Raw genomic sequence first — 24,979 nt, 5'->3', positions numbered from 1 at the left:
GCAGTGTAGCCGCAATTTTTTTTTTTTTTTTAAGTTTTAAATTAAAAACCTTATCCTCAATTCTCTACTGCAGCATGTTTGAAAAGCAAAGCGCCACACGCAACAAGTACATGTACAAATGGCTTCAATTAATGTATCTGACAACCAAAGAAATGAAACAAGTGGACAGGATTTGTTTTCCAGTTTATTTTTTCTCACATTATTGCTTTACAGTAATGCATTGGTTGGATATGTCCAGTAGAGCAAGACAATACATTCATGTAAGTTATACAGATGTCTTCAATAATGTTTTTATTGTAACTAACTTTACATTAAATATATTTTATATAATTTAGTATCTTGACAAACAACTCCCACGTCACATCGAGCTCACAGTGCATCAGGTCGCATTCAATCAAGAGATTCAAGCTGAAAACACAGCAGGTGTGGCGTCTCAATACTGGGGGCGTTTGCTTGCTTGTCTCCCCTTTTCCCCCAAAAAAGTGACCAGGTGACGAGTAGAAGTCACACAACCAGTGAGAAGCCGCACACTGAGGACGAAGAGAGGCTGCTGGAGCGCCTTCCACACTTGAACCTGGCGACCGGGACACGACCACACAGAGCCCCAAGCGGAGAGAAGGGGGAAAAAAGCAGATTTGGAATCAACCCGGGCGAGCACCCGGGCCCTGTGTGGTCACCTCCGTCCATTCAACCGATTTGAACCCTGATAGAAGCAGCTTCAGGGTGAGGGTGGAGACAGGGTCCTGATATTTTACAAAAGTCCTTAATAGCCAGGGGTCCAAGTCCTGAGGGCCCCCTCGGCTCCTGTTTCAGCAAGGATTGTTGGGAAGTTAATGCCCTTGTGTGAGAGTGAAGAAAGGGGAGGAAAGTTGTCCTAGAAATGTCCATCGGTTCAGGTCCGGTTCCCCAGCCGTCACATGTACACACACCTTTGAGCTCATATCAAGTAATATATACAAACCTACATCACATCTCCACAGGATCCCAGTTTTTCTTTTTTTTTTTCCTGCCATCTTTGTTTTCGTGCAACCTTGCAGGTGGGGGGCTTCCGTCACAAGAACTTGCGGTTGCATATACAAGATCGTGCTGCCGACAGCGCAGCAGAGGGACATTTAACACCTAAACACTCGCCATTCTCACCCCACAGTAGCATCTAAACCAGGTCTCTGCACCTCAGTTGGACTTTTTGCACATTTGGATGTTAGTGTAGCTCATAGCTGCCGATTTCTTCTCTTTTTGTCAAGTGGGTCAGGCCGTGACAGGTGCTGAACAGCCCCCGGCCTTTTCCTCTGTGCTTTGGAGGAACGACGGTTTTTATCCGCCCCCCCGCAGACATAGGCAGGTGTGCTCATGGGGCTCACCAAGTCTGCTCAACAAAGACCGGCAAGAGTGAGGAAAAGCAGTCTTATTCCATGTCGTGCACGTATGGGTGCACATACACACACACAGCTCACAGATACACTGGAAACAAAACACACAGAAGGAAGCACTAGTTGATTCAGAATGAGAAAGCGGCCATTAAAGTGCAATATTTACATGTAAAAAAAGAAGACGCCATCACCATCCACACCTGGAGTTGTCCTTCCGAGGTTCCCTGATAACTGCTGTGGTTCGCACCTTGATCCTGCCTACAGAGCGCAGCACTACCCCCTACTGGTGAGAAGGTGTTATGGCAGACAGTGTCTGGTTTCTTTGCATTCATTGTTTTAAAGAATTGTCCGTCCTGCAAGAGCAAAATACTAAACAAACCCAAACAAAACCTGGAGGGACCATTGTGCAAAAACTGACCCACAACTGAACGAGTTGAAAATCTCAACCTGCAACCACACGCACACACACACACCTCTGAGCGGTGGCCAGGGCAGCACAAAGCAAGAAAAGCATTTCCTGTGTACAGTTTGATCCCTTGGAAAATAAAAGAACAGTTCCGCGTTTGCAACAGAGTCCATGAGTCGTACCAGTTGAAACAGGTTTACATTGTGCTGTGCTGAATGTGCAGAACACCTTCGCAGTCACTTCTGACAAAGGTGTCTGGACCAAATGTCTCGTAAGAAAAAACGGGTTTGATCGAGCAGGCGAGCGCCGAGGGCTCGCAGAGCAGTAACAGTATCGGATCCCTGATGCCAAACGCAATACCAGGGGACTGAGCGCGGGGGGGGGGGCTGCCGAGGACAAAGTCCCCCTCTGAGGTCAAGGACCTGGGCCGCCGTTTCTCGTCTGGAATGATTTCCATGTTCTGGGTTTCGGTTTGTGGAGAAACAAGCTTTGGAAGTTGTGGAAATCTACAATGTGAGACCAGTGCAAACACACACCAACAATCACCTGGGGCACTTATGATTCGAGGTCCCCGACATCTAAAGGCATGCTAAATGGTCAGAAACAGGCGCACAGAGGAAGTAAAGACTCCACTAGAACAGGTGACGCCCAAAATATTGGGCATTCGGGACTGGCACCGTGTGACAATGGGACAAATTGGGAACACAGAAAGGAGGCCACACTTACACGTGTTACTGCCTCTTGAGGAAATGAGATCCAGAGAGACTGAAAGGATTACGAGGGGGGGAGGGAGGGAGGGAGGAGAAAGCGTCTGCAGATAGGTCCAGTATTACTGAAGGAGGAGCAATAAAGGATTGGGGGGCGTTGAGGCTTTGGTTTCAGCCCGCCGTGTTCTCCGTCTCTATGCACATGGGCAGGTTGACGAAGGTGAAGACGTTGTACTCGATCAAGACGGAGAAGCAGAGGAAGACGGCGTACAAGACCAGGACGTAAACGCCCAGCTTGAAGTCCAGCCTCCATTTGTTCAGGTGGATGCCCAGAACCTGCGTGCACACAAACGTGAGAGCGGCTCAGGCTTAAAATAGACTCATCCGAAAGTCTCCAGTTTTGCACAATGTAGGAGTTAAGGTGTGTAAATCTAAGCTTCCTAAAGTTCCTGTGATATATTAAAGGCTTCTTTGGACACCAGAGCCAGAAAGAACGCAGCTCGACAAGCTTTCAGTCACTCTTCAGTTATTTTTGGAAATCCGGTGTTTAAAAATGATGGCTTTGACCCAAATGGACCTCGAGGAGGGAGGAGCTGCTCCGCTCTCATCAGGTTCAAATCAACTTTTAAGAATTTTTGTCTTGGCTCCAGACGCCTCCCCTCAACAGAAAAGAACAAAACTTAACTTTTTGATGAGGCGGTTACACAAGAGTGCTTAGTCCCGGTTACATAACGGGGCATCGGTCACGGCGAGGGCAGCCAAACAGGAATGTTAGCTAAATTACAGCGCTGAAAGTTTCCGTTCGCCCGGGCCAACCAAATTAACCGGTGCTCACCGTGAGGGCGACGGAGCCCAGCAGGAGCACCACCGAGTACAGCAGACCCTTGCTGTTTATCATCACCTGCAACACGGCACAAACAGATCCAGGATCAGTCAAAGATTTTATGCACTCGAGGTACGATGCAGGAACGACGGGCTCCTTACCTCTGATCCATAGTTGACGCACATGGTCTGCAGGGCCCAAGGGACCCCCAGGCCCACCAGGATATCAAACACATTACTGCCAATGGTGTTGGACACCGCCATGTCTCCCAAACCTGCCACAAAGGACGGAATTTGACACCCGGCGTCGGGACATTTACAACAATCTAAGCTCATCATTTCAAAAGAATTCCTGTTCTGCTGGATGCTGCTGCTCAGCGGGGAAGAGGGGCCACAGCTGGAGTAGAAGACAGATTTCCACTATCCAGACCTGACTGGGAACCATCAAACACTGGAATCGTGTTCAGGAGTACCTTGTCGAGCCACGATCAGACTCGCGATGCAGTCCGGGACGCTGGTGCCAGCCGCCAGGAAAGTGATCCCCATGATGACGTCGGGGATTCCCAGAGTGTAGCCAATTATAGTCACCTGAAAGAGCAACACGGTGCTTTTAATGACCAACCAGGGGGGTCTGCATGACCCCTTATTGCCAGTTGAATCCTCACACAAGCAGGTTTGAATTGGTTTTCCTGATCAGGAATCACGGACCGCTCGCCACACAGAATCGTCCAATCAGAGGCTTCCCTTCTGTTTCAAGGCCATTGTCTCAAGACTAAACCAGACAATGGCTTCAGACGGGGATTTTCTTTCCTTTGAAAGGCCATTTTCTTCCTCTTATCCTACTGAAATAGCAATTTTGCAGGAATACGACGTTGGCAGTGATCATTCCAGGCTGGGAGAATCCGGGATTTAAAACCTGAGCAACACATCCCGACTATAGTCCTAATCATGGCAGCCCAGGCTTTAGGATGTGGAGCTCAAGGTCAATAGTGTCAATCTTCAAAAGCAACAAAATGGAATTGCACCTATTAAACGCTCAGATGACTTATTTTAGGTAACTGCAGATATTTTTTATAGAGGTTCGGAGGCAAAAGGGACGGCTTATATAACCACCGATCCCCTGAAGGCAGACCTTTTATTCTCCAGTTCGCGTGCCTCCGTTCTTCTGGTGCTTCTTGTCTTTTCGTTTTGGAATTTTACCGTTAACCTTTAGATTTGTTTACCTCCTTGTTTTTCCCAGTTTGCATCTCTGACATTTAGACGCGACTCTCCAGCCATGTGCGAGTACCTGTGTAGTGGACCCGGCGGTCCGGTTCAGCCCAGGTCACGATCGAGTCACTCATTTATGCTGCACTTATTTCCTCACTTGTGTCAACTTTAAACCTCCACTTTTCTGCATCTGGGGGACACTTGTTTCTTTCATTTCAATCAAATCAGTGTTCATTTACGAATTACAGAATGATTTTATCAGTAATTTGATCCGTTTTAACGTCAGAACCTTTTATTTGGACCACATATGAATCAAGGCCCATAGCTCCGATGTAAACTAAGTGTTTAAATGCATTTCCAGCATTTTAAATGTACTCACCATCCACACCATAAAGTAGGAGAAGATGGCGATCCACAGAGTGGACAGGATGAAGGACAGCATGAAGCACTTCTCCCAGCGAGCTTTGGCACAGTTTGGGATGGTGAAGAAGAGCAACAGGAGCAGAGGCCACGAGAGCAGCCATTTTATTTTGTTGCCAGCGTCCCCTGCAGCAGCGAGATGATGCAGATAGTCATTACAGTGTTGACCCTGTTTGCTCCAAAACAATGGGGGGCGGCTCTTGTTAGAGACAAACTAGCATATTTAACATTTAGCCAATCTGGTCTGAACGATTCATGCACGGGAGGCAAATCACCTACTTGGAATGTGAAACGGTGAGATGGTGTCGCTCTCCTCTGAATTCCTAGCCTTGTCCTCCGGCACGTTTCCGTTCTCAATTTCAACTTTCCCGTCAATCACTTGCGTCTCCACGCCGTTGGCAGCTTGGAACAGCTTCTGGCGCTTTCAAGAAAAAGAAACCGAGTCAAAGAGCAGATGAGCAGCCCGCTGCTAGTCCTGCTAGCACGACACCAGCGCGCACAGGTGGAGGAGCAGACGCACACAGCCAGGAGGAGCCGACGTCAATCATGAAGACAGCAACAGCCGTACCTCGGTAATGATGAGCCGACTGGCCATCCGCAGGCGGGTCTTGGGCCCAAAGTGGCTGGTGACCATGATGCGGAGGCCGGCTTCTGGGAACCTGAACTTGGAAGGGCTGGCGTTCATGATCTCGTCCACCATCACCACAGATCCGCGGCTGTAGGTCTTAGTGGGCTTAACTGAGGTCGTCAGAGGGTTGCCGACAAATTAAAAAAAAAAAAAAAAAAAAAAAGATCAAATTCACTGTTCAGGATTTCTTTTTCCTGAGATCAGTTCTGCCTTATTTACGTCACATGACCTGCGTTTGCCATGAAATTCAAACGGTTTCAGCAGGTTTCCTGGTGCCGTTTGATCAATATTTAAGTTTGGACAGACATTAATTTCACTGAACAACTCTCAAAGCTTTATATTGGCACTCTCTTAGCTCATTAACTCTGCTCATTATATAAACAACAGCATATAGAGGATTTAAAAATACTCTTAGTTTAACTTGCTCATAATTTGACTTATTATACATGCAGGAAAGCACACAAATTAACGATGTAAACACAGTCAATATAAACATTTCCTCTTGTGAAACTCATTACCACTTCAGGGGGGAGAGGGTCTACACCCCCGAGACCAGCGGTAGCAAAAGTAGCGTGCAAGCAGAAAGAATTGGAACGCAGCCGCACAAACACTGTTGACAGTAAGCAAGAGTAGGTTTAGTAAGGCTAAACAGACAGGCGGGTTACAGCGCTAATGCAGACAGAGTGGGAATCGCAGAGGTTAAAGGTCACTAATTATTCGATGTTTAAGAATAGAGCTGAGGGAATTAACCTGAAGCTTGACAAAAGAGCCGTGATTGGAGAAAGGAAATGGAAGTCTGACATTTAACTGCAGTACTGGAGCAGGAGCACACATTAACGTTCCGTCTCCATTCAAATGAGCCTTTCAATGCTTGTTTTTACTGGAGAAGCAGAGAGCTTTTATCGTTCAAAATGAGGGAAATTAATAGATGGAGGAATAATATATACAGTAATGTTTTTAGGTTTAGGTCAGGTGCAGCTGCAGGGGTCAAAGTTCATTCTTGTTCTGTGGAGAACGACAATGTTGAACATTTTAAAAGGCTTTTTGCTGCCTGGCTGAGAGTTGACAAGATTGATACCACACAAGTGTAGGAGTGTCATCAAAGACTTTCTTTTCTCTAAAAAAAGAAACATTGTATTTAAGTATTTAAAAGCTCTGACCTCCATGGTGATGGCAGATGAGACCCCCTAACAAAGCTAACAAAGCTTTTCCTTAAAACAGCAATCCATTGTTCCACCAACACTGTGTGGCTTCTTAAATTCACATACAAGTTGATCAAAGTTATTTTCATTAAAATAAAGCAGAAATGTCTCCATCACCCTCCAGTGGAAGGCAGCAGAGGAGCAGACAAAGCTACACCCAATGAAAACTCCCGCTCCAGACGACATCAGCACATCTGGCATCCAACTATTTCCCCTTCGTCGGGGTTCCCAAGGCCAAACTCTCATTATGGAAGCAAAACGTATCTCCAAAAATGTCCAATTAGCTGTAAATTTAGTGTAAAGGAGAAAGGTATTAATTTAGGTCAGCAGACGAGAGCAAAGGTAAAGGAAAGGGGATCAACTGCAGATTCCCAGAGAGCTCAGGTCAAGTTACATCTTATTTTTAACATGTGTGGTTAAATCTGTCAGAACAGTCGTGGGAGCCCAGCCTGTCTGATTAACCTTACCTGCTGCGAGTAAAGGCCACGATGGGTTGTCATCCCAAATATAGTCATAATAAGCATTACCGTCCTCCAGCTCGCTGCTAGCCGCAGCGTTACCGTTGGCCACGTTCTTTGGCTTCCCCATAAAAACTCTCTGCATGCTGGAGTTGAATCTAAAGTAAAAACATGGAACATCATCTCAAAATTAAGGAGGAAAAGGTTTGGGGGGGGGGTTTCGAGGGCAACAGGGATTTTTAAATGACGGCATCGCATTAGGGGCTGTTTGAAATGTTAAATTTCAAGACGCAATAGGTCGCGGTGAACTTTGACCTCCCGGATGAGCTCTTCCTGGAGTCCAAACCGATGCGCGTACCCAAAATTGGAGCGGCGAAATCCCTCGTGGTGTTTCCAAGACACATCGACAAGCGGGCGGGATGAACATAAGCCGCAGCATCCTCGACCTTTTCATCTCTAAAGTCTAATCGCTTCATCCTTGGTTCAGAGTGGGAACGTCTGCAAACTGACCACAATGCAAACGGCCCACAAATGTCCTCCGGTGAACGTGGGGATTAAACCCACAGCAGCGAGAGAGCAAACGGCTGTGGGCTGTGACAGATGACCAGCCGAGCAGCTCCACGTGCCCGAGTTTGTGGATTCTGTGAGGGTTTTTTTTTTTTTTTTTTTTTTAAAATTTTGCAGTCTAATAAAGATGGCGAGACGAATAAAAGACTCCAAAAGAAACTCGAATTGTGCTTTTTGGATGAAACAATGATGCTAGTGAGAAGCTAAAACTGGCCAGAGGGTTGATAGAAGGCTTCCTCCCCCCAGAAATGCCCCATTGCCATTAGATTCGTTTTAGATCCATTTTACTTCCTGTTTCTTGCGATCTCATTAAGGACCGCTGGAAAAGTTCTCAAAAGAAAAAACGTTTTCTCTGATATTTCCAGTCTTTAACCAAACGCATGTTCTTTTTAAAAGAATTGATTCTATTCCAAATGTTCCCCTGAGGTCTGAAGAATTCCTCACTTCCATTGATGGAAGTCCACCTCGCTTTCCATAGAGGTTCTGGGAGATCTCTGGTCAACATGTCCAACAGATTCTAAACAGCATCTCTCTGTGGCTTTAAAAGACACAGCACTCAAATGGTTTAGGTCCTGATTGTCAGCGCTTTAAGACTGAGACTGCCATCTCATGCGCTACCCCGACTTTGGGGAGTTCCAAGGGTCCATTCTTGGACCGGTTCTTTTCTCCCTCTGGCAAATGTTTAAAAGGCACCAGATTTTGTACCATCAGAATGTGGATGATCGTCAAATATCTCCCTGTTAATAAATATGTTGCTCTGTCTCGGGGACATCAAAGCCTGGATGCCCAGAGCTTTTTAATGAAACAATATTCATCTTTGACCCCTATGGCATCCCTGTTAAGGGCCTGGACCCTCTTCTACCTTGTTTTAAACCCACAGTGTCAAACCTTGAATAAAACTTGACACTGATTTTAAATCGGATCAACAGATTTGTACCGTTAATGGTTTTTAACTGCAGAGGCTTTATTCAAGATTAAATCGGTTTCGTCTTTCTGTGGTTTTGAGCGACTGATTCCTGCTTTTGTTTCTTCACCTTTGAACTTTGTTTTAAACTAAACTGTTGGCCTTTAACTGCTCGTTTGTCTTTTACTCCCATTTTACTGTATATGAGGGGCCAGACTTTTCAATATTTTTTTAAAGCCGTCTAAATTATTCTGGTTTTCTTAACCTTGTTTTATGGAAATCACTGCGCAACACTTTGGTAAACTTGTGTTTTTGGTAACGTGCTGTACAAATAAAGTGGATTCAACTGAACAAAAACACCACACACACACACACACACACACAACACACACACACACACACACACACACACACACACACACACACACACACACACACACACACACACACACACACACACTAATTATCTGCCGCGTGGTGAAGTCAGGATGTGCATCATCAGTCTACAGTAAACGTCCCCATCTCCCAAGATGCATCATTCTCATTAACCTATGAGACGAAACTGGATTGGACAATGATGAGTTTGTGTGGTTACGTGTTGAGACGGATGATTTGTAACGAGGAACCTCGTGCAAGTGTAGACTGGAAGAACTTATCGGGGACAAAAATAACGGCCGCCACTACAGAGAAGTGTGGCGCTATTTATAGCCGTCATTTCCAAACACCCTGAGAAATATTCAACTCCTCGGTCCAAGTCAATACAGTTTTGGACGGACTCACTTCATGACGAGGATGTATCCTGCGTACATGAGGACCAGAACCAAACTCTCCCACCTGGTAAAACAGAAATATAAAGTTGTCATTCTAAAGGCGTCGACTAATGACGCAAACGGCGGCTGCTGAACCTTCTGACTCACCACACAATCTTCTCGTCATAGATGAACTGTAACAAAAGAACGGTGAGATGTCAGAGGGGTTCCGTGTTCCGCAGGGACGGAAAGGTCACACCGGAGGTGAAATTCAATCCAACTTACTGCAATTAAAGCCACCACAGACATGATGTAATAGAAGGAATCCCTGAAAACAGCCCACCAGGTCAACAGCACCACCTGTACAAGAGAAACGGACGTCAGGAAATGTCTTGAAGGTTCTGTGCTCGGATCAGGAACTTTCTTGGTGTTGATTTTATCTACTTTCAAGCATCCCCGAGTCTACAAAGAATATTTAAATTGAATGTCGAGGAAATGACTCCACACACACACACACACACCTGTCCAGCAAAGATTCCACACACGCCAATGATGCAAAGGATGTTGAACACAGCTGAGCCGACGATGGTCCCCACCCCCACATCACCGTGGGTGATGAAGACACCTGCACACAGAAAGCAGCTCATCAATAACAGATGACACTGTGTGTGTGTGTGTGTGTGTGTGTGTGTGTGTGTGTGTGTGTGTGTGTACTTGTCCTACTAACAAAGTCTGGACTGTGGTCCACACAGTTTCAAAGGCCTGAGTGAGGGTTAAGACATAATTATAAGGCTGAGGTTAGATGTCAGGGCTATGGGCCGGGGTTTAGCTGTGAGGGTTATGGTCAGGGTAATAGATTGCATCTATAAAAAGTCCTCACAAAATTAGAAGGATGTGTGCGCATTTACCGATGATGGATGCGAAGAGCTCTGGTGCAGAGCTGCCGGCTGCCATGAAGGTGGCACCTGCAACGTCCTCGCTCAGATCCAATTTCTGCACAGATGAAGCACAGTTTTAGAGGTCCGCGCGTTGTAAAGCCCTGCCTGAATGACTCCTACGGATAAAACGCTAAATCTACCTCGCAGATCTTCTCCAGCGCCGGCACAAAGTATTCGTCGCATATTATGGCGAGGGCCAGAAACATGTAGAGCGCCTAGAGACGGGGGGAAAAGACTCGAGATGTTTAAAAGTGAGTAAAACAGCATTGTGCGCCATGTTTGAGCCTGTGATTAGAGGGTTGACTGAACCCTGGGGGGGGCACTGCAACAACACTGCTATTCTCCCGTTTATCCACAGGGGGCAGTGTTGGACTGCACTACCGTTTGACCCCTTGAGCCCTCGCTCACACACTCCACATGGTCCACGCATCAATGACCATGTGTAATGGATTCAGCTCCTGTACCTGGTTTGGAATCTACATCACACGTTCATTTTCTTTGTAAAAAAATAATACAAAATGTCTAGCTAATGCAGGTCCTTGTCAAATTAAAATGAGTATGAATTGTGGTTGCCTCTGGCAACAAACTTCAAAATATGTTTTTTCTTTACAAAATTGATGAGGTCACGTTTCACTGTTGACTAAATTTAAACATTTGTACCGACATTAGTCGGTGCACAGCATTGGTGGGCTAATCCACCGCACGTGTTAAATCTTCACGTCATGAATGTCAGGTGATGGAGATCTAAAGTGGAATGCAGAGCGGCTGCAGGAGCAGCTCCTTTAAGTACGAATAAAGATCTCTTACAGCCACAATATGGAGCAGGACGGCCCCCTTCTTTCGTTCTTGGTTGCTGAAAAGGTCATCAGGAAACTCGTGTATCGCTGAGGAGAGAAGGAAATGCCAAAGTCAATGCTCATCAACACAAGGTCAGAAACTGCTGCCACGCCACTGGGCCCTTGTGTCTCACGAGCCTCGTTCTGAATTTCACCGGTGTTTCATGTTCTGTTCCATCAATTTCACCGACCAGCGGCCATAACGGGTGTATTATTTTAATGGGCTGTTTTTAAACACCGTCACTGATTCAGCGTCATCGGGCAGAAGCTTTGCTATGTTAGGAACCTGAAGTCAGAGATTTAAAGCACAGGGGCAGAAAAAGAGCCTCCCATGCTGAGGGCTCATCACCCATCATAGAGGGCTCCAGCTGGAACACAGTGGGATCGGCGCCACCGCCACACGACTTGGCTTGGCTTCCTGGGCGCACCAGCGCGCCGGAGCACCTGCGGATCGTCGTCATCTGTGGCGCATCCGACCTGTTCGAGGGCCAAGGCGTTGCATCTTTTTACTGTAGCTTGATTAGAAAGTAGCGCCCTCAAAATGTTAGCGGAGTACTGCGATATTTCGCTTTGTTCCATGCTTTCGTCAGAGGTAAATCGTAAATACGAACATCTGATTTACTTTAGTAAAACCAGATTTCTACAGTAATGACACTGTCACATCTCACCCAGATTAATTTTTTGTGGTTCTGTGTCTGGATCAGAAGGTGACGGGAAAAAAGCTAAATTAAAAATCACTCAGAACGAGACGAGATGCAAAGATAATGGCTCAGACAAACTTTGCACGGCATAAAAATCGATTGTTTAAGTTGGAGTTCACGCTGTAACCACATTTCATAGTTGTGAAGATGAGTGCAAGGCTGCTGGAGCTGGAACAAGCCTCAACGTTGGTGCATCTGACAACAACGGCACGGTTGCATTAAAAAGCTTCAGGCTATCGACGCGTTTTTCAAATAACAATTTTAGGCGTTACTTGACCCAAAATCAGTCAAGGAAATATGCATGTTCAGATTTTTCTTCTGAATTAAGGCCTCCTTTAATGGGCACAAAATGTACCATTAAAGTCCTCTTGATTCTCCTTCATACGTGAGACAAATATTGGCCCCTCAAGGTAGTTTTGGGTTTTATTCCCCCTTAAATGAAGGCACGCTAATGAGCGAAACAAAGCAGCAAGGATATTAAACTTTACTGGTTTGCCACAAATATGAGAACTTAAAAATTTGCAATATAGACGATCAAATTCCATCTTTGGAGCCAGCAGCTGTTTCCCACTGAAACGACAGCAGGATTAGAGCCACATATGGAGTCATGAAGTGGAAGAATGCTCACCTGAGACTTCGCTACATCTGTGCACATGGCTGCATGAATCTGGGGCTGCATCCCAGGATTTCACACCGATGGAAATATGCTGCATTAGACAGGTGTGTGCGCACGTCGAATCGGACAGCTGTCTGCACGCGCCGTCCGTGACATTTGAGAGAATCAGGAGTGAGTCCTCAGCTGTCATGTTCACACGTGCAAATAATTGGCGTATTCATTCATCTTGGCTATAACTGAGGGCCGAGGCCATGGTCACATGACCCACTGATCTCAGGGACAAGCAGAGCTGTCGAGATCCAGCCTTCACCTGTGGTTGTTTACATTATCCTGCTCATCCAGATGATCACCGTCCAGAAAACATTGCATAATGTGCAATATTGGCATTCTGATAACGTCCAAACTTCCATTGTGGACTTTATATTACAATCAGAAATTTGTAATATCCACTGCACACATGTGGATTAAGGTAACCGTGTGCCGTTCGTTTCAGGTGTGGAAACCCGGTCCTCATGGGCCACAATCCAACCGGGATTTCTGACCCACCTGGTTCACACTTGCCTTGATGAAAGCAAGTTTCTCTGCCTTGGGAGAACAGAAAACCCGAATAGATCGGGTTCTAGTAAAAAACATCCAAAAATGTATCGGTAATTCAATTCATACAGTGAAACTGATTATCTGCCTCGATGATTAGACAGAAATTTAAGAAACATTTAATGTTGGAGACTCATTGTGCCCTCTCCCACCCGATCCTGCGAGGCCTCTGATCCAGCCAGGCTTTCTGTCCCACCACGTAATCAACCGGTATCGCAAAGGAAAACTGGGATCCCGATGAAAGCCGGTGAAGTCAGTTGAATGGAAGGAAAAAAGGTGACAGAAAAGTTACTCAAGTAGCAAGAATAACCACAACCTTAAGAGGAATATGGAAATCAAGGTCCCGTTCTCTGGAAGAAGGGTGCAAGCAGCTGGAGGTCCAGTGTAACGGGGGGGGGGTTATCTACTGGTGTTGGTTTAAATGGGCTTTATCAGGTCGGGGTCAGTGCGGCGGCTACATTTCAGAGCACCTCATGCTTCCTTCTGCTGATCAGCTTTATGGAGCCTTCACGAGTTTCCATTCCAATTTGTTGCACAGTGCACGTGTGACACTGATGGACAGCAAAAGAGCATTTTTGATGCCAATTTTGACTTTAAAAAAAAAAAAAAGGATGTGTGCAGCATCAGGGTGACACTAGCAGGACTACAGAAACTGCTCCTTTCATTTCTGACAGTTTTAATGTGGCGAATAAAGCTCATCAGTTCAGCTAGCAGCCATTAGCTGGACCCTGGAAGGAAAATCAAAAACCAACACCGATATAAATGCCAAACCCTTTGATGTTTCTTGGAGAAAATGGCACCAGAGCCATAAATTATTCCATCTGTATAAGGTTGCCTTTCTTTTTATCTTGGGCTTCCAAACCTTCTGCTTCACCATCGATCAATAATTAAACGGCTTTGCCATCCACGGGCTCGAGTTCCCTGCTGTATACAATCGGCGCGTTAAAAATAGGTGATTGTAGGTGTTTCAGGTGCCGGCCAGACAGGAGTCACCTCCAGGCAGCTGGAAACAGTCGCGCCGCAGGCCGTCCACAGGGCATGTCTGCGTCGTCGTGCCGTAGAGGTCAGCCTGGACACCCACGTGCTCCCACAGCTGTTTTCTCACAAGGACGGGACAGGAAGTACACAGGAGCCCATTTGAAGTGATGCATCTCAAATGAGGACCAGAAATAGAATCATGCACATGCAGCGGAATTGCCCGTGTTAAAAAAAAAAAAGCCGTTTTTATAGAGATTGGACGACTGAAAACCTGTAGACCCGCCTGTGAGGGTTCAAACACGCAGATCCAAAGGGTCCAGAGCAATCAAAAAGGTCAAAATAATGACACATCAGCACACAAATTAGCCGCTGCATCAGATGCCAAACAGAGTTATAGCTTAGCAAAATACCCAGAATGCACCTCATGTGTAGTGATCGGCCACGCGGCATTTGGCCGCCGCCCAGCAGCCTTCAAATAAATGTTGTGCATCTGTCTTGACGTCTTGTCCAGCACTAAACTTTAATGGCTCCTTGGCCCATTTCTCAAGCCTCCCAGAATGATATTGATCCAGTTCTCATTACAAAAAATACATTTAAAAAGTTGCTCGCGATCCAACACAGGGGCGAAGACATGACCTCCAAGAACACTGACAAAGCCCACAACATACGAAAGAAACCAGATTCTGAGATCAGCTCAGGACATCTGATATCGAACCATTGCTAATTATAATACAAAGCTAACATTACAGTCCTCGCAAATCATTGATACGTACAAGCTGGGTGGGGTTGTCGTGTAAAAGCAGGGCTATAAAAGAAAAGTGAAGCAAACAGGCAACCCAATTCAAAAGTTGAAATATTCTGGCCTAAACTAAACTCTTCAGTGAGGTTGACTCCCATTAGCTGTAGCTGGAGGGGGCGTAGTGGGACCGGGAACTCTGAGCCCCACAAAAGCTGCTCTATTGCAATTTTGGACCAATTTGGCGCTCTAAAATTCCACCATCGGAAAAGTGCTCTAACTGGGACGCCTCAAAGGGCCGGTGGCTGCGAACCAGCGCGGCTCGACACGCGTTCGCCGTTACAAAACTTCAGACGAGCGTTTCAAAAGAGGGGCCGTTTTTGTTCTGCTGAACAGAGAATCTGCGAGCGCAGGAATCCAGCCTGAAATTTCTACACTCACTTTCTTTTTGAATCGTTTGTGTTGCCTCCTTTGGACAGGTGCGACAGACAGGAGGCGATAAACGGCTCCTCTTCCAGACGCCAAGCTACAAATCTATAAATAAACCCCCGGATTCTCTGGACAACCAGCATTTATCTACAAGAAATGGCTGCCAACATTTGTTCGTGCCTCTCCCCCCTCTGACCCTCAATCGCAATAAAAGGAGATCACACGTGCGTGAGTGTATGCGTGGCCTTGATTCCAGCCATACTGGACAAGGACGATAAAGAAATAAAGAAAGGACTGCCAGTGATTTCAGTGCCTCACAAGCTGATTTCTTCTCTTGACATTTTAGTTTTTAAGTGGAAATGACCTCCGAGCCGTCAAGACCATTATTAGATAATCGGTTTTTACACAGTCACATGATCTCAAACTCAATAAAGCAACTTTTTCCTTGAGATGCAGAAACTATTTTAATGATGTCACAACTGATTTTAAAAACAGAAATGTTTATTCACTCTGGCCTAGCTGCTGATTTCAGTCAGTTATGCTGAATTTGAAATGTGCGAAGGGGTAAAGAGGTCACATGCATAACCACGACGACCTTTTCAAATGGGAAAAGACAAGATGCTACTCACTGAAAATGTTGGCGTGAGTGGCGGACCGTTGCGGAGCGAGCGTGTGACGCATCGGGCTGTGGCGCGGCTGCACAATGGGCGCTGAGAGCTAGCGAAGCAACAGCGTTCTTTGTTTCAACCCGGCCTCAAAGCTCACTTAAAAATGCAAATGTCATTTGCGGTGATGCAGCCGAAGCGGCTCCGTATTCTTTATATTTGTGCAATTATGTGGGCCATAATCTGGTAATATTTCAGATATTATTGCCAGCTTACATAACACAGCTCAGCATTGAGTGCCGTCTGCTCCAGAGATGGACAAAGCATGTCGGGATAAACACCGTCCACAACTATAAATATGAATTTAAATTGTTCGTTTTATTCAACCTAAAACTAGTGATTGGCCCTTAAACACCCAGTTAATTCCAAAATAATTAGAGGGTGACATTTTTGAGCACAAAGCCCCGCCCCCAACAATGAGAGGGAAACGAGCCAAGGAACGTAATGGAGGTTAGATTAGTGCAGATCCTGGTCGAACCCGTCACGCCACAGCAGAAGGAAGATTCCTGGATGCTTTGGGAGAGAATTTACTCGCTCCAGACACAGAGGGGGTGGTGGCGGCTTTTCTGACATGACAGCATCTTGAACAGAAGCCGTCGTGAAGTCTAACAAAGCTCTGGTTACAAGAACAAATCCTGTTATACAGTACCTTCACATGCTCCCTCATCATATGACGGAGCAGCACAGTGCAGCCTTTTGTGTGCAAGCAGCATATAAAAAAATAAATAAAATGGAAATCTTCCCCAAACAATTTTTGTAGTGCACCGCGTGGAGTGCTCCCTGTACAGTTGCTTTGATCTGTGCCCCCCCCTCCCCCCCGCTGCTGTATTGTTCCACCGCTGGCATGCAAACAAGCAAAGTCAGGTCAGTTTCCATTACGTGCAGCTGTATAATCCCCACCTTGTGTAATTCCCTTTTAAAAAAAGAAAACCCTTCTGGTGTTTCCCTGTGCTTGACAGAACGCCACTGCACTGTGGGCAAAGATGGAAAAGGAAAAACAACGGCCGATATCCCGCTGGTGCCGGATGAAAGATCCAGCTCCTCCCGCCCGACATTCAACGCAGGCAGAGGCTGCAAATGAACAGATTAGAGCCTTCAACCCGCCGGATTAACTCCTACTACAGACCCACTCACACTACAACCCCGGCGGTGTCGCTCACTTCTGCTTCACACGCCCTCGTCCAACGTCTGGTGATCCAATTATCCCGCCGATTTGGGGGGGGGGGGGGGGGGGGTCATCTAATATTGCATTTCATTCCTAAAACTATACATTTACTTATGATGGTCTCTAAACAATATCTGGAAAGGTATCTCAAGGAAACAGCACACGGAAGGTCGGGGCGTCAATTGCCGAAAATACGACTCCCGACGTCAGCAACAGTTCAATTTGTATGTTGACAATCAAAAGTTGCCGGAGTATTAGGGAAAAGCTTCAGGAAAAACGGTGCGTGTGGGGATTTAAAGAGATGCCACAGATTTGCCGTGCCTCAGATCCTAATGTGGGCTTTTACCACCGCTCGGATATAAAAGCCATTTAAGTTCCACAGCAATGGGACGGAGAAAGTCCAGCTCCGGCTGTGACTGGAGACCAATCGGAAGCTGCAGCCACCACAGACCTTTCATCCTTTAGAACTGGGAAGTGTCGCAGCAGCGGGGAAGAACAATCAAAACGGTTCATACACTCAAAACAAAAACCAAAAAAGACTCCAGTGTAATCAAGTCAGTTGGCCAAATGTTAACTGAAGCCCTAATAATTCACCCCATCACGTATGCACACATCCGGGGCTTGTCCCAAGATGGGAGAAATTTAAGACCACACACAGCCGTCGATTTCACTTAAGTGGAAAAGTAAAGGGCAGCTTTGGCACGAGTTCTGCTCCAGCTCTTAGCAGCTAAATCAAGTGGCCCAGTAAATCCCACTGCAGTCCTCTCTCAATACTGGACCTTCATTACAGAACACTGAAAAGTAGATCTAACACCTGGATACCGACCATGTGATGCTAAAGGCCACTAAATCACAGGCTGTGGAGTCAAAGGTCACGAGTTACGTTGGAGAAAGGAGCCACTTTGGAACATTTGGGCAATGTTGAAGCCTAAAGCTAAAGGTTTGTTGGTGTCGAGCGCTGGAATCACGCTGCATCGCTATTGGCTGGTTAGTAAACGCGGGTCTCAACTTCGCTGATGGCATTTGGCCCGTGTTTTAGCGGACCTGCGGACAGCGCCAAGCCAGCAACATCCGGTCCGATAGCGGGAGATCTCCAGGAGAGACATCAGTTTCCATCTCCAGCAGCATCGACGCCGCCACCACCGTGGCGCCTTCTCTGGAGAAGCTGGCTGAAAGTTTCAGGAACAGACAAAGGCTGCTCTGCACGCCGCAGTGTCAGCATCTGCACGTGCACAGCCTCTGGTGCGCTCAACGTCCTGACCTGCCTGAAAGAATCCAAATCAACGTTTAAAGCACATGCCCAGGTTCAGGCAGACGGCGCAAGTTCATTTTGCTCCTTACATTGATTTTTATAGTTAAAAATAGAGCTTGTGCGTGTTTTTATTCACCGATGTACTTCAATATAACAACAGCCCCGTGAATCAACAATATTTCAACATATTGAGATCTCAACCTGTAAGTGCAGTTCAATCAAAGGTCATTTGGGCATCAACAATCGCTTTTGACCTTTGACCTTGAGCAGAAAGGTCAGACCGCTGGTCTAAACAGAAAACGCCAACGTTGGTATTTGTCGGCCTACTTCAGCCCCGACGTGCACCGTGAGTAAAGATTATTGATTACTGAAAAACCTGGACAGGAAGTCAGACCAGGGTACAGGAATTTCTGGTAAAAGGCATCATGTGAGCGACAAAAATGGGAATCTTTCCTTCTGCACAGCATCAGGTGCATCATCAGTCTGCTGCCATGGAAAGAGGTTTATTCTAGGCTTGTTCTGAGGCGCGTCACACGCGTGTCACATGAGCACTCTGAACACAGAAGTAACAGTGCGGCTGCCTCCATGGCAGACTCAAAATGTGTCCCGTAACCCAAGTTTAAAAATAAAAATCCCCTTTATGATGACTCGTGACCTCACATGGACACCAGGATCACCATTAATGTTTATGTGACACCCAACACTCCCCCACAGCAGAGATCAGCAGTTTTCTCACTCCGGTTTAAGGAATTCAGATGTAAAAGTAAATCCAGGCACATCAAGCTGGTTTAAGAGTGAAGACAGAATATTCAAGGATTGCTCTAGAGAACAAGAGCCAAAATCATATGACCGGATCTTGCTACCAACCAAGGAATGTGAGGAATGTCTCCAGTGTCTGAGAAGATCCGAGTGGATGAAAGGTAATCCAGGAGGATTAGAGGGAAAACCCGAGTCATGTGAATTTGAGTTCTGGTGTTTCTGAGCAACATCGCAGGTTAGCGCAGCGGTAATTTGCTAATCCCTTCAGGGATTCTGCCTGTTGTGGCAAATAATGAAGTAATAGCAGCTAGTCCTGACTGGGTCACTTCTGATTCTACAAAAGCACAATTTAAAAAAGGAAAAAAAAAGCACATTCTCATTTTTACTTCCTAAATTGCGCTCGCCTCAGTGTCATCCAGGGTGAACCATCAGAGCCCATTTCAGAAAAAACAGTCAAATCTTCAGTTTATTTGGCAGAATCTGGGTTAGCTAACCGCTAACCGCTAACTCGAGTGGCAAATTCAAACATTCTCTCACCGACTTTCTGTTCACCGACAAAGTGGAAGTTTAGTCTTTATTTCAATTGCTCGGGTTTTTTTTGTAATCTCATTTTAAGCTACTTTGTGTTGAACCGCTGCCGTTTCTGTCACAAGAGCTCCAAGAATTCTCAAAAATCCTGCAAATGATTTAACGTTCTTGCATCATTTTGAGTCGATCCCTAATTCGGAGGTGATTTTGCTTATCACAGCGTACCTGGCTCCGAGCAGTTCTTCAGCGTTTCATTATCAGGACTGGTGGCCATCAGCCGTCTCCCCCACTGTTCAACGGCTGGATGTCCTTCCACCGTCATCCCATGACCTGCAACAGAAACCAATCATTTGCTCGTTAGTCATGCATTACAACTGCTGGGCAGAGATTAAAGGCCGTTTTCTGACAATTGTATGAATGGCTTCGTTTTCCGGTGATAAAACGGCGGCTATTTTAATAGAAGTGCATCTGATGACCCAAAACAGCCATTAAAACCAAATAAGGTTGCTTTTTTTTGTTTTTTTTTAATCCCTTGAAAGTTTTTGTCAGGCAGCAGCAACAACACACAGCTGTTGCCATTTTTAACGGATGGCAAAGAGGGAGGAGCAGCTCTCTTTTTTTTTTTTTAAATAAAAGTGCTCAAACTGTCATGAGGGCATAAACACCCCCAAATCTATTACATAAACCTGAGCGATGCAGCGTTGTAAAATGTTCACAGGCGGTAGTTTATCCCGAGACAATTAACTGCTCGTTCCATTTCTGACGACTTTAAGGAACGACTGGAAATCCCTCCGCAGTCGACTTGTTTAAAAATGCGCCCTTTACACTTCACCAATTCTCTCTAATTCTGCCGAGATCTGACTTTGGAGACAGACGTCTTTAAATGGAACAAATGAAAACAAAGAACAAAGTGATCAGGTGTGCAGAACGTGGAAAATTCAGGGCAGGCGACTCGTTAGGACTCCGTAGAACTATCACGGCGTTCATCGGCTCAGCCCACCTGACAGTTTAAGATCACTTCGAACATTTTAACCACCCTTAAAGATTAGAAATAAAGGTTTTTGATGCTATGTTCGTTGAAAGCTGCCCCACTGCTGCTGCTGTCAGCGGTCACAGAAGAGCCACGCCGGCACTGCAGAGCGATCCACCTGTACCTCCTCTGCCATTTAGTCAGAACAATGAGCTTCCGTCACAGGCCACACTTTGACCTCGTAGACTTGAGCAAATTTACAATCAATTGGCTGAAACTGCCACGTCAGAACGACCCTTTTCTAAGAAACCAGGTTGTGTGCAGCAGCAGGCCAAGTTAAAGGCAGTGACGCCGCATAGATGTTCCTTCATTTCCACTAATTTTACAGTTCATTCATGAACTCTGCACTTGCTTTTCTCATTTCAGCCAGCAACAATAATAGACGCTTTGTGCCGAGCCACTTTCATTCCAAGCAAGCGATGGACAGCAGAATGGCTGACCATTTGAATCCCTCCAGAGGAGCAGCATTAATGAACGCCGTCATCAGTTGAGCCACTTTATTTCATTATTCAATGGTTGTTATGCCCTTAAATTGATAGACTAATCTCCTCCTGATTGTAAAGGTTGACAGAAATAAACTGTTGGCCAATTCAACCCGTTTGTTTGCAAATGGTGCCGCAAGCACGGTGATAAATTGTGAAAATTCAAACTTTAAATGCGGTTCCTCTAATTCTCAAAGAGCTCGTTTATCTCCAAAAGAACCGTTTCCTTCATTGTTCTGCGATTCAGCTTAAACACGTGGCCGAGACGCTGGATGCGTTTGCAACAAGAGGCCGTAAAAGCCGGAAGAACAAAGGCGGTGGTTCCACCTCCATTGTGTTTCATTGAGTGTGTGGAAGCGACAGTCAGCCAACGACGACGGTCGCCCATCAATCTGTGTCCTCCTGTCACTCTGAAATGTCTCCAGCTCACACCCACCCCTGACCCGCCACCCACCTACCTGTCAAAGGGCTTATCTTTTCTCAAACACCCGTCTCGATCCTCGCACGGCCGATCAGCATGCACGACAGCGCGTTGATCCCCGTCCTCCTTTAGAGACACGTAGGGGACAGTGCATCGCCCCCCCCATCCACCCCCTGCTGCCATCCATCAGCCCGACCGACACCGAGGGACTCTGCTTTTACAGCGACATGCGACTTCCAAATGCGTGGGCTTAAATATGAAATGCTATAAATACTAATGCTAGTCAGGCTGATCTGTACCTGTGTGTGTGTGGAGGGGGGGGGGGAGGTGCTCAGTGTCATTCATACATGTCACCTTGAAATCCCGCCACCGCATCACATCACCACTGCTGGTCCCCACTGTTGCTCCATGCAGGATTTGAACCAGAGATCGCTGTCCAGAAGAGGAATGACTGCATACAAGTGACAGAAATACGCGAGCACGTGCGTGGGGGGGGCAGGATTTTCCACTGAAGCCGCCTTTCCATGCCAGCTGTGCTCCAGTTGCGTTGAGGTAACCTCTGGTTGACTTCTGTCGTGTCAGGTATCAGCGAATGTTGAGGCTGCTCGCACGATTACATAACGTGCGTGAAGCCGTGTGGGATGCTCTGCGGGAAGACCGTTTGCGCGGGTCCCGAGGTAACAGCTCTGACATGTGTGCAGGGGAGGATGTGTTTGGACAGCGTTGGAGTGCGTGCCCAGCGCGCGCAACGTGGGTTTCACGCATGAGCGGCCATCTGAGCAGTCCGTGCGGCGCGCGTTCCGCGCACCAACGCAACGATCGGACGTGACTGTCCCGTTTATCACCCGCGCATTTAGTTTAAACGACCGTGGCGGGCCGCCACAAAGTCACCATCCCTCGACGGATGCGGGAACGAGGGGGTGAAGCGTGACGGTGCTCGAGAGTGATAGGTGAATGCGGTGCGTGCGTGAAGTTAAGGCGTTAATCCCGGCCCTCCAGTGTCCCCTCCAAACAAGGGAGGGGACAAAAAAGACAGATGTAGAGAGAGAGAGCGGGGGAGCGAGAGAGGGAGAGCCACAGCGTGTCCCATCTGCGTTCGCCTCACTTGCGTCCTCGTTGCGTGCATGCCGTGATTATGAGGCTGCTTCTGAAATTGAAAACGTGCCGACGGCGCGCACACTGCGGCACACACGGACAGGCAGACGCAAGACTGTGTACCCACATCATGATTCCACAATAAGGTGTGGAAGAAAGGCGACATATTCCTGGCCGCCGACGCATCACAATCCCAAATAAGCGGATGCGTGAACACACGCATTTTCGGCGTGTTTTTGGAGTAAACATGCAGTCAAAGCGCTGTCTTCCCGTGTGTATGCCGTTTAGATTGCTGCTCTCTGTCATGACGGGATGCAGCTCTAGGTTGACAATCTACCGATATTCGGTGGTTGCGTGATTTCCCCGCAGATGTAACGTTGAGCCCCCATCACTCACCTGTCTTGGTGAGCAGCGCCGACATGCTCCACGCCACGAAGAGGACGCTGCAGACGAAGCACACCTGAACCAAAAGCATCTCCCTCCTCTTGCGAACTTTGAATAGCTTCGCCATGGTCGTCTTCTTGGACGCGCTCACGGTGTCGGTGTCGTCCCGCTCCATGGCTCCCGCCACGAACACTTTATTTTAATAAATACGACGCGTCCTTGAGAGCCGAATAAACTGCCGCCCCACTTGCCTCTTCACGCAGAGCACACTCTGGATGTCTTCCTCATTTCAAGCCGTCCAGTGAGCAGCAACGGGCAGTCTCTCTTCGGAGAAGCGGGTTTTGGGGTTGGATTTTTTTTCCCCCCCGCAGCAATGACACGCGGGTCAAAGCCTGACACGGGTCTCCAAATCAGTTAAGGGATGCAGCTGAATCCTCAGAGGTTGATTATCATGTGGGCTGCCATTGCAGCACGCGTCTTATCCCGTGCAGGGGAAAACATGTCAGCTGTGCTATCCTCCATCCGTGCCCGCGTTGCCATGAAATGCGTCAGCGTCCACTCAATCGCGTTCCAATCCGAGCACCTGCGCCCGTTAAGTGAAACCGAGCCGCTCATCAAGGTTAATTGTTGAATCCAGGCGCCAGTTGCGCCTCCCCCCCCACCCCCCTCACACGACTTCCCTCCCGGAGCAGAAAAGCCCTGCTGATGGTGGTGGACCGTCAGCTGCTCCCGTCCGCTCCAATGAGACCGGGACACTGTGACTTTCCCGAAGACTGCCCGTGGAAAAGCCAGGGAGGGGAGAAGTACGCTTTCCTTCCCTCTGTCACCGTCTGCCTTCAAACACACAGACCGGTGCCACATCGTCCATCTGGGTCGGGACTTTCACCATTTAGCGGCGCGTCGCAGTATGAAGACCAGTACAAAGCTATTTAAATGATTTAAAACGCCAGTCGAATGATTTGGGAGGTCCCATTGAGATTATTTCAGTTGTTGAAATGAGACCCTAAAATGTGTGCGTGCGTGCGTGCGTGCGTGGCATGGTGCTTTATCCTGCCACAGCAGCAGCAGCAGCCCGAACCGGTACCAGGCCACATGGATCCATGCTTTCATGATGTTTACGCCAAATCCTAAATGTCGCTGCTGATGTGGAGACTCGTCCCATCAACAAGGCGCTTCCGTCCACACCACTGCTGCCCACCGGATGTTCCCAAACTGGATGTTTTGGGAACAACGAAGGTCTGTAAACCCTAGAGCTGCGGCCCTAACCCTAACATCGGGCACCAACAACCCTGCCACCTTCAAAGTCACGTCAATCCCCTTTCTCCCCCATTCTGATGCTCATGCGTTAAGCTGGGGCCCATGTGATTATTTGTGTTAACACACATTTGAACAATAACAAAGTCACGGTGTGTGTGTGTGTGTGTGTGTGTGTGTATTATCACCAGCTCTTGCATCCCATGGGAGCCAATTCTCCTCTCAAGTAGTCAAATAATGACGCGCCGTTTGCTGCCTGGGAGTCACATGACAATTCTGTTGATCATTTTGTGATGCCATCCAAGTTCACGAGAGAGTCACAGCTTATTTTTCCAGATATCCGATTATTCACGCGACCGTGTATGCAGCCTAAGGCGGCAAATGGAATTTTGGAATGGACCTTCCGTCCACCGCTGACAGCTTGGTGCTTAGCTGCTAATCTGATTCATTTATCAGATTTTTTTCTGGTCAAGGAAACGATTGATGTCATTTGTCAAACCATTTGTGCTCTGATCAACGGTGGTTTGGACGACTGGATCCGAATGCAGCCTGGCAGAGCGCAGTCACACCTACATATACTCTCGAGCATCCACTGTACCATTTCATCAACACCTGACAGCCCAGACAAGGTGTCACCTGCTCAGGCCACATAGGAGTCACCGATCTCCCTTTCC

General features: G+C 47.2%; 1 protein-coding gene across 5 annotated transcripts; it reads right to left on the bottom strand.

Annotated features, from left to right (window-relative positions):
• Positions 1-171: 171 nt before the first annotated feature.
• Positions 172-23,726, bottom strand: slc24a4b (solute carrier family 24 member 4b). Of its 5 annotated transcripts, XR_008947362.1 has the most exons (18): positions 23,064-23,723; positions 19,865-19,969; positions 11,188-11,264; positions 10,521-10,595; positions 10,351-10,435; positions 9,964-10,067; positions 9,728-9,802; positions 9,611-9,636; positions 9,474-9,527; positions 7,232-7,380; positions 5,503-5,672; positions 5,214-5,355; positions 4,894-5,060; positions 3,779-3,893; positions 3,468-3,580; positions 3,319-3,384; positions 1,828-2,819; positions 172-1,760 (listed from the first exon to the last, which is right to left on the bottom strand). XR_008947362.1 is itself a non-coding variant. In XM_057016945.1 (17 exons), the coding sequence occupies exons 1-17, from the start codon at positions 23,224-23,226 to the stop codon at positions 2,655-2,657; spliced, it is 1,845 nt and encodes a 614-aa protein (XP_056872925.1). In that variant the 5' UTR covers positions 23,227-23,726; the 3' UTR covers positions 172-2,654. The 5 variants fall into 5 exon arrangements, 4 of the variants coding, with proteins under 4 accessions (XP_056872925.1, XP_056872924.1, XP_056872927.1 ...); XM_057016945.1 differs by having other exon boundaries at positions 172-2,819; positions 5,214-5,349; positions 23,064-23,726; XM_057016944.1 differs by having other exon boundaries at positions 172-2,819.
• Between the last annotated feature and the right edge of the window lie 1,253 nt (positions 23,727-24,979).

This window comes from Takifugu flavidus, chromosome 19, assembly GCF_003711565.1.
Source record: "Takifugu flavidus isolate HTHZ2018 chromosome 19, ASM371156v2, whole genome shotgun sequence".
Taxonomy (NCBI): domain Eukaryota; kingdom Metazoa; phylum Chordata; class Actinopteri; order Tetraodontiformes; family Tetraodontidae; genus Takifugu; species Takifugu flavidus.
The sequence above is the reverse complement of the archived record's forward strand: the minus strand, read 5'-3'. Positions and strand labels throughout refer to the sequence as shown.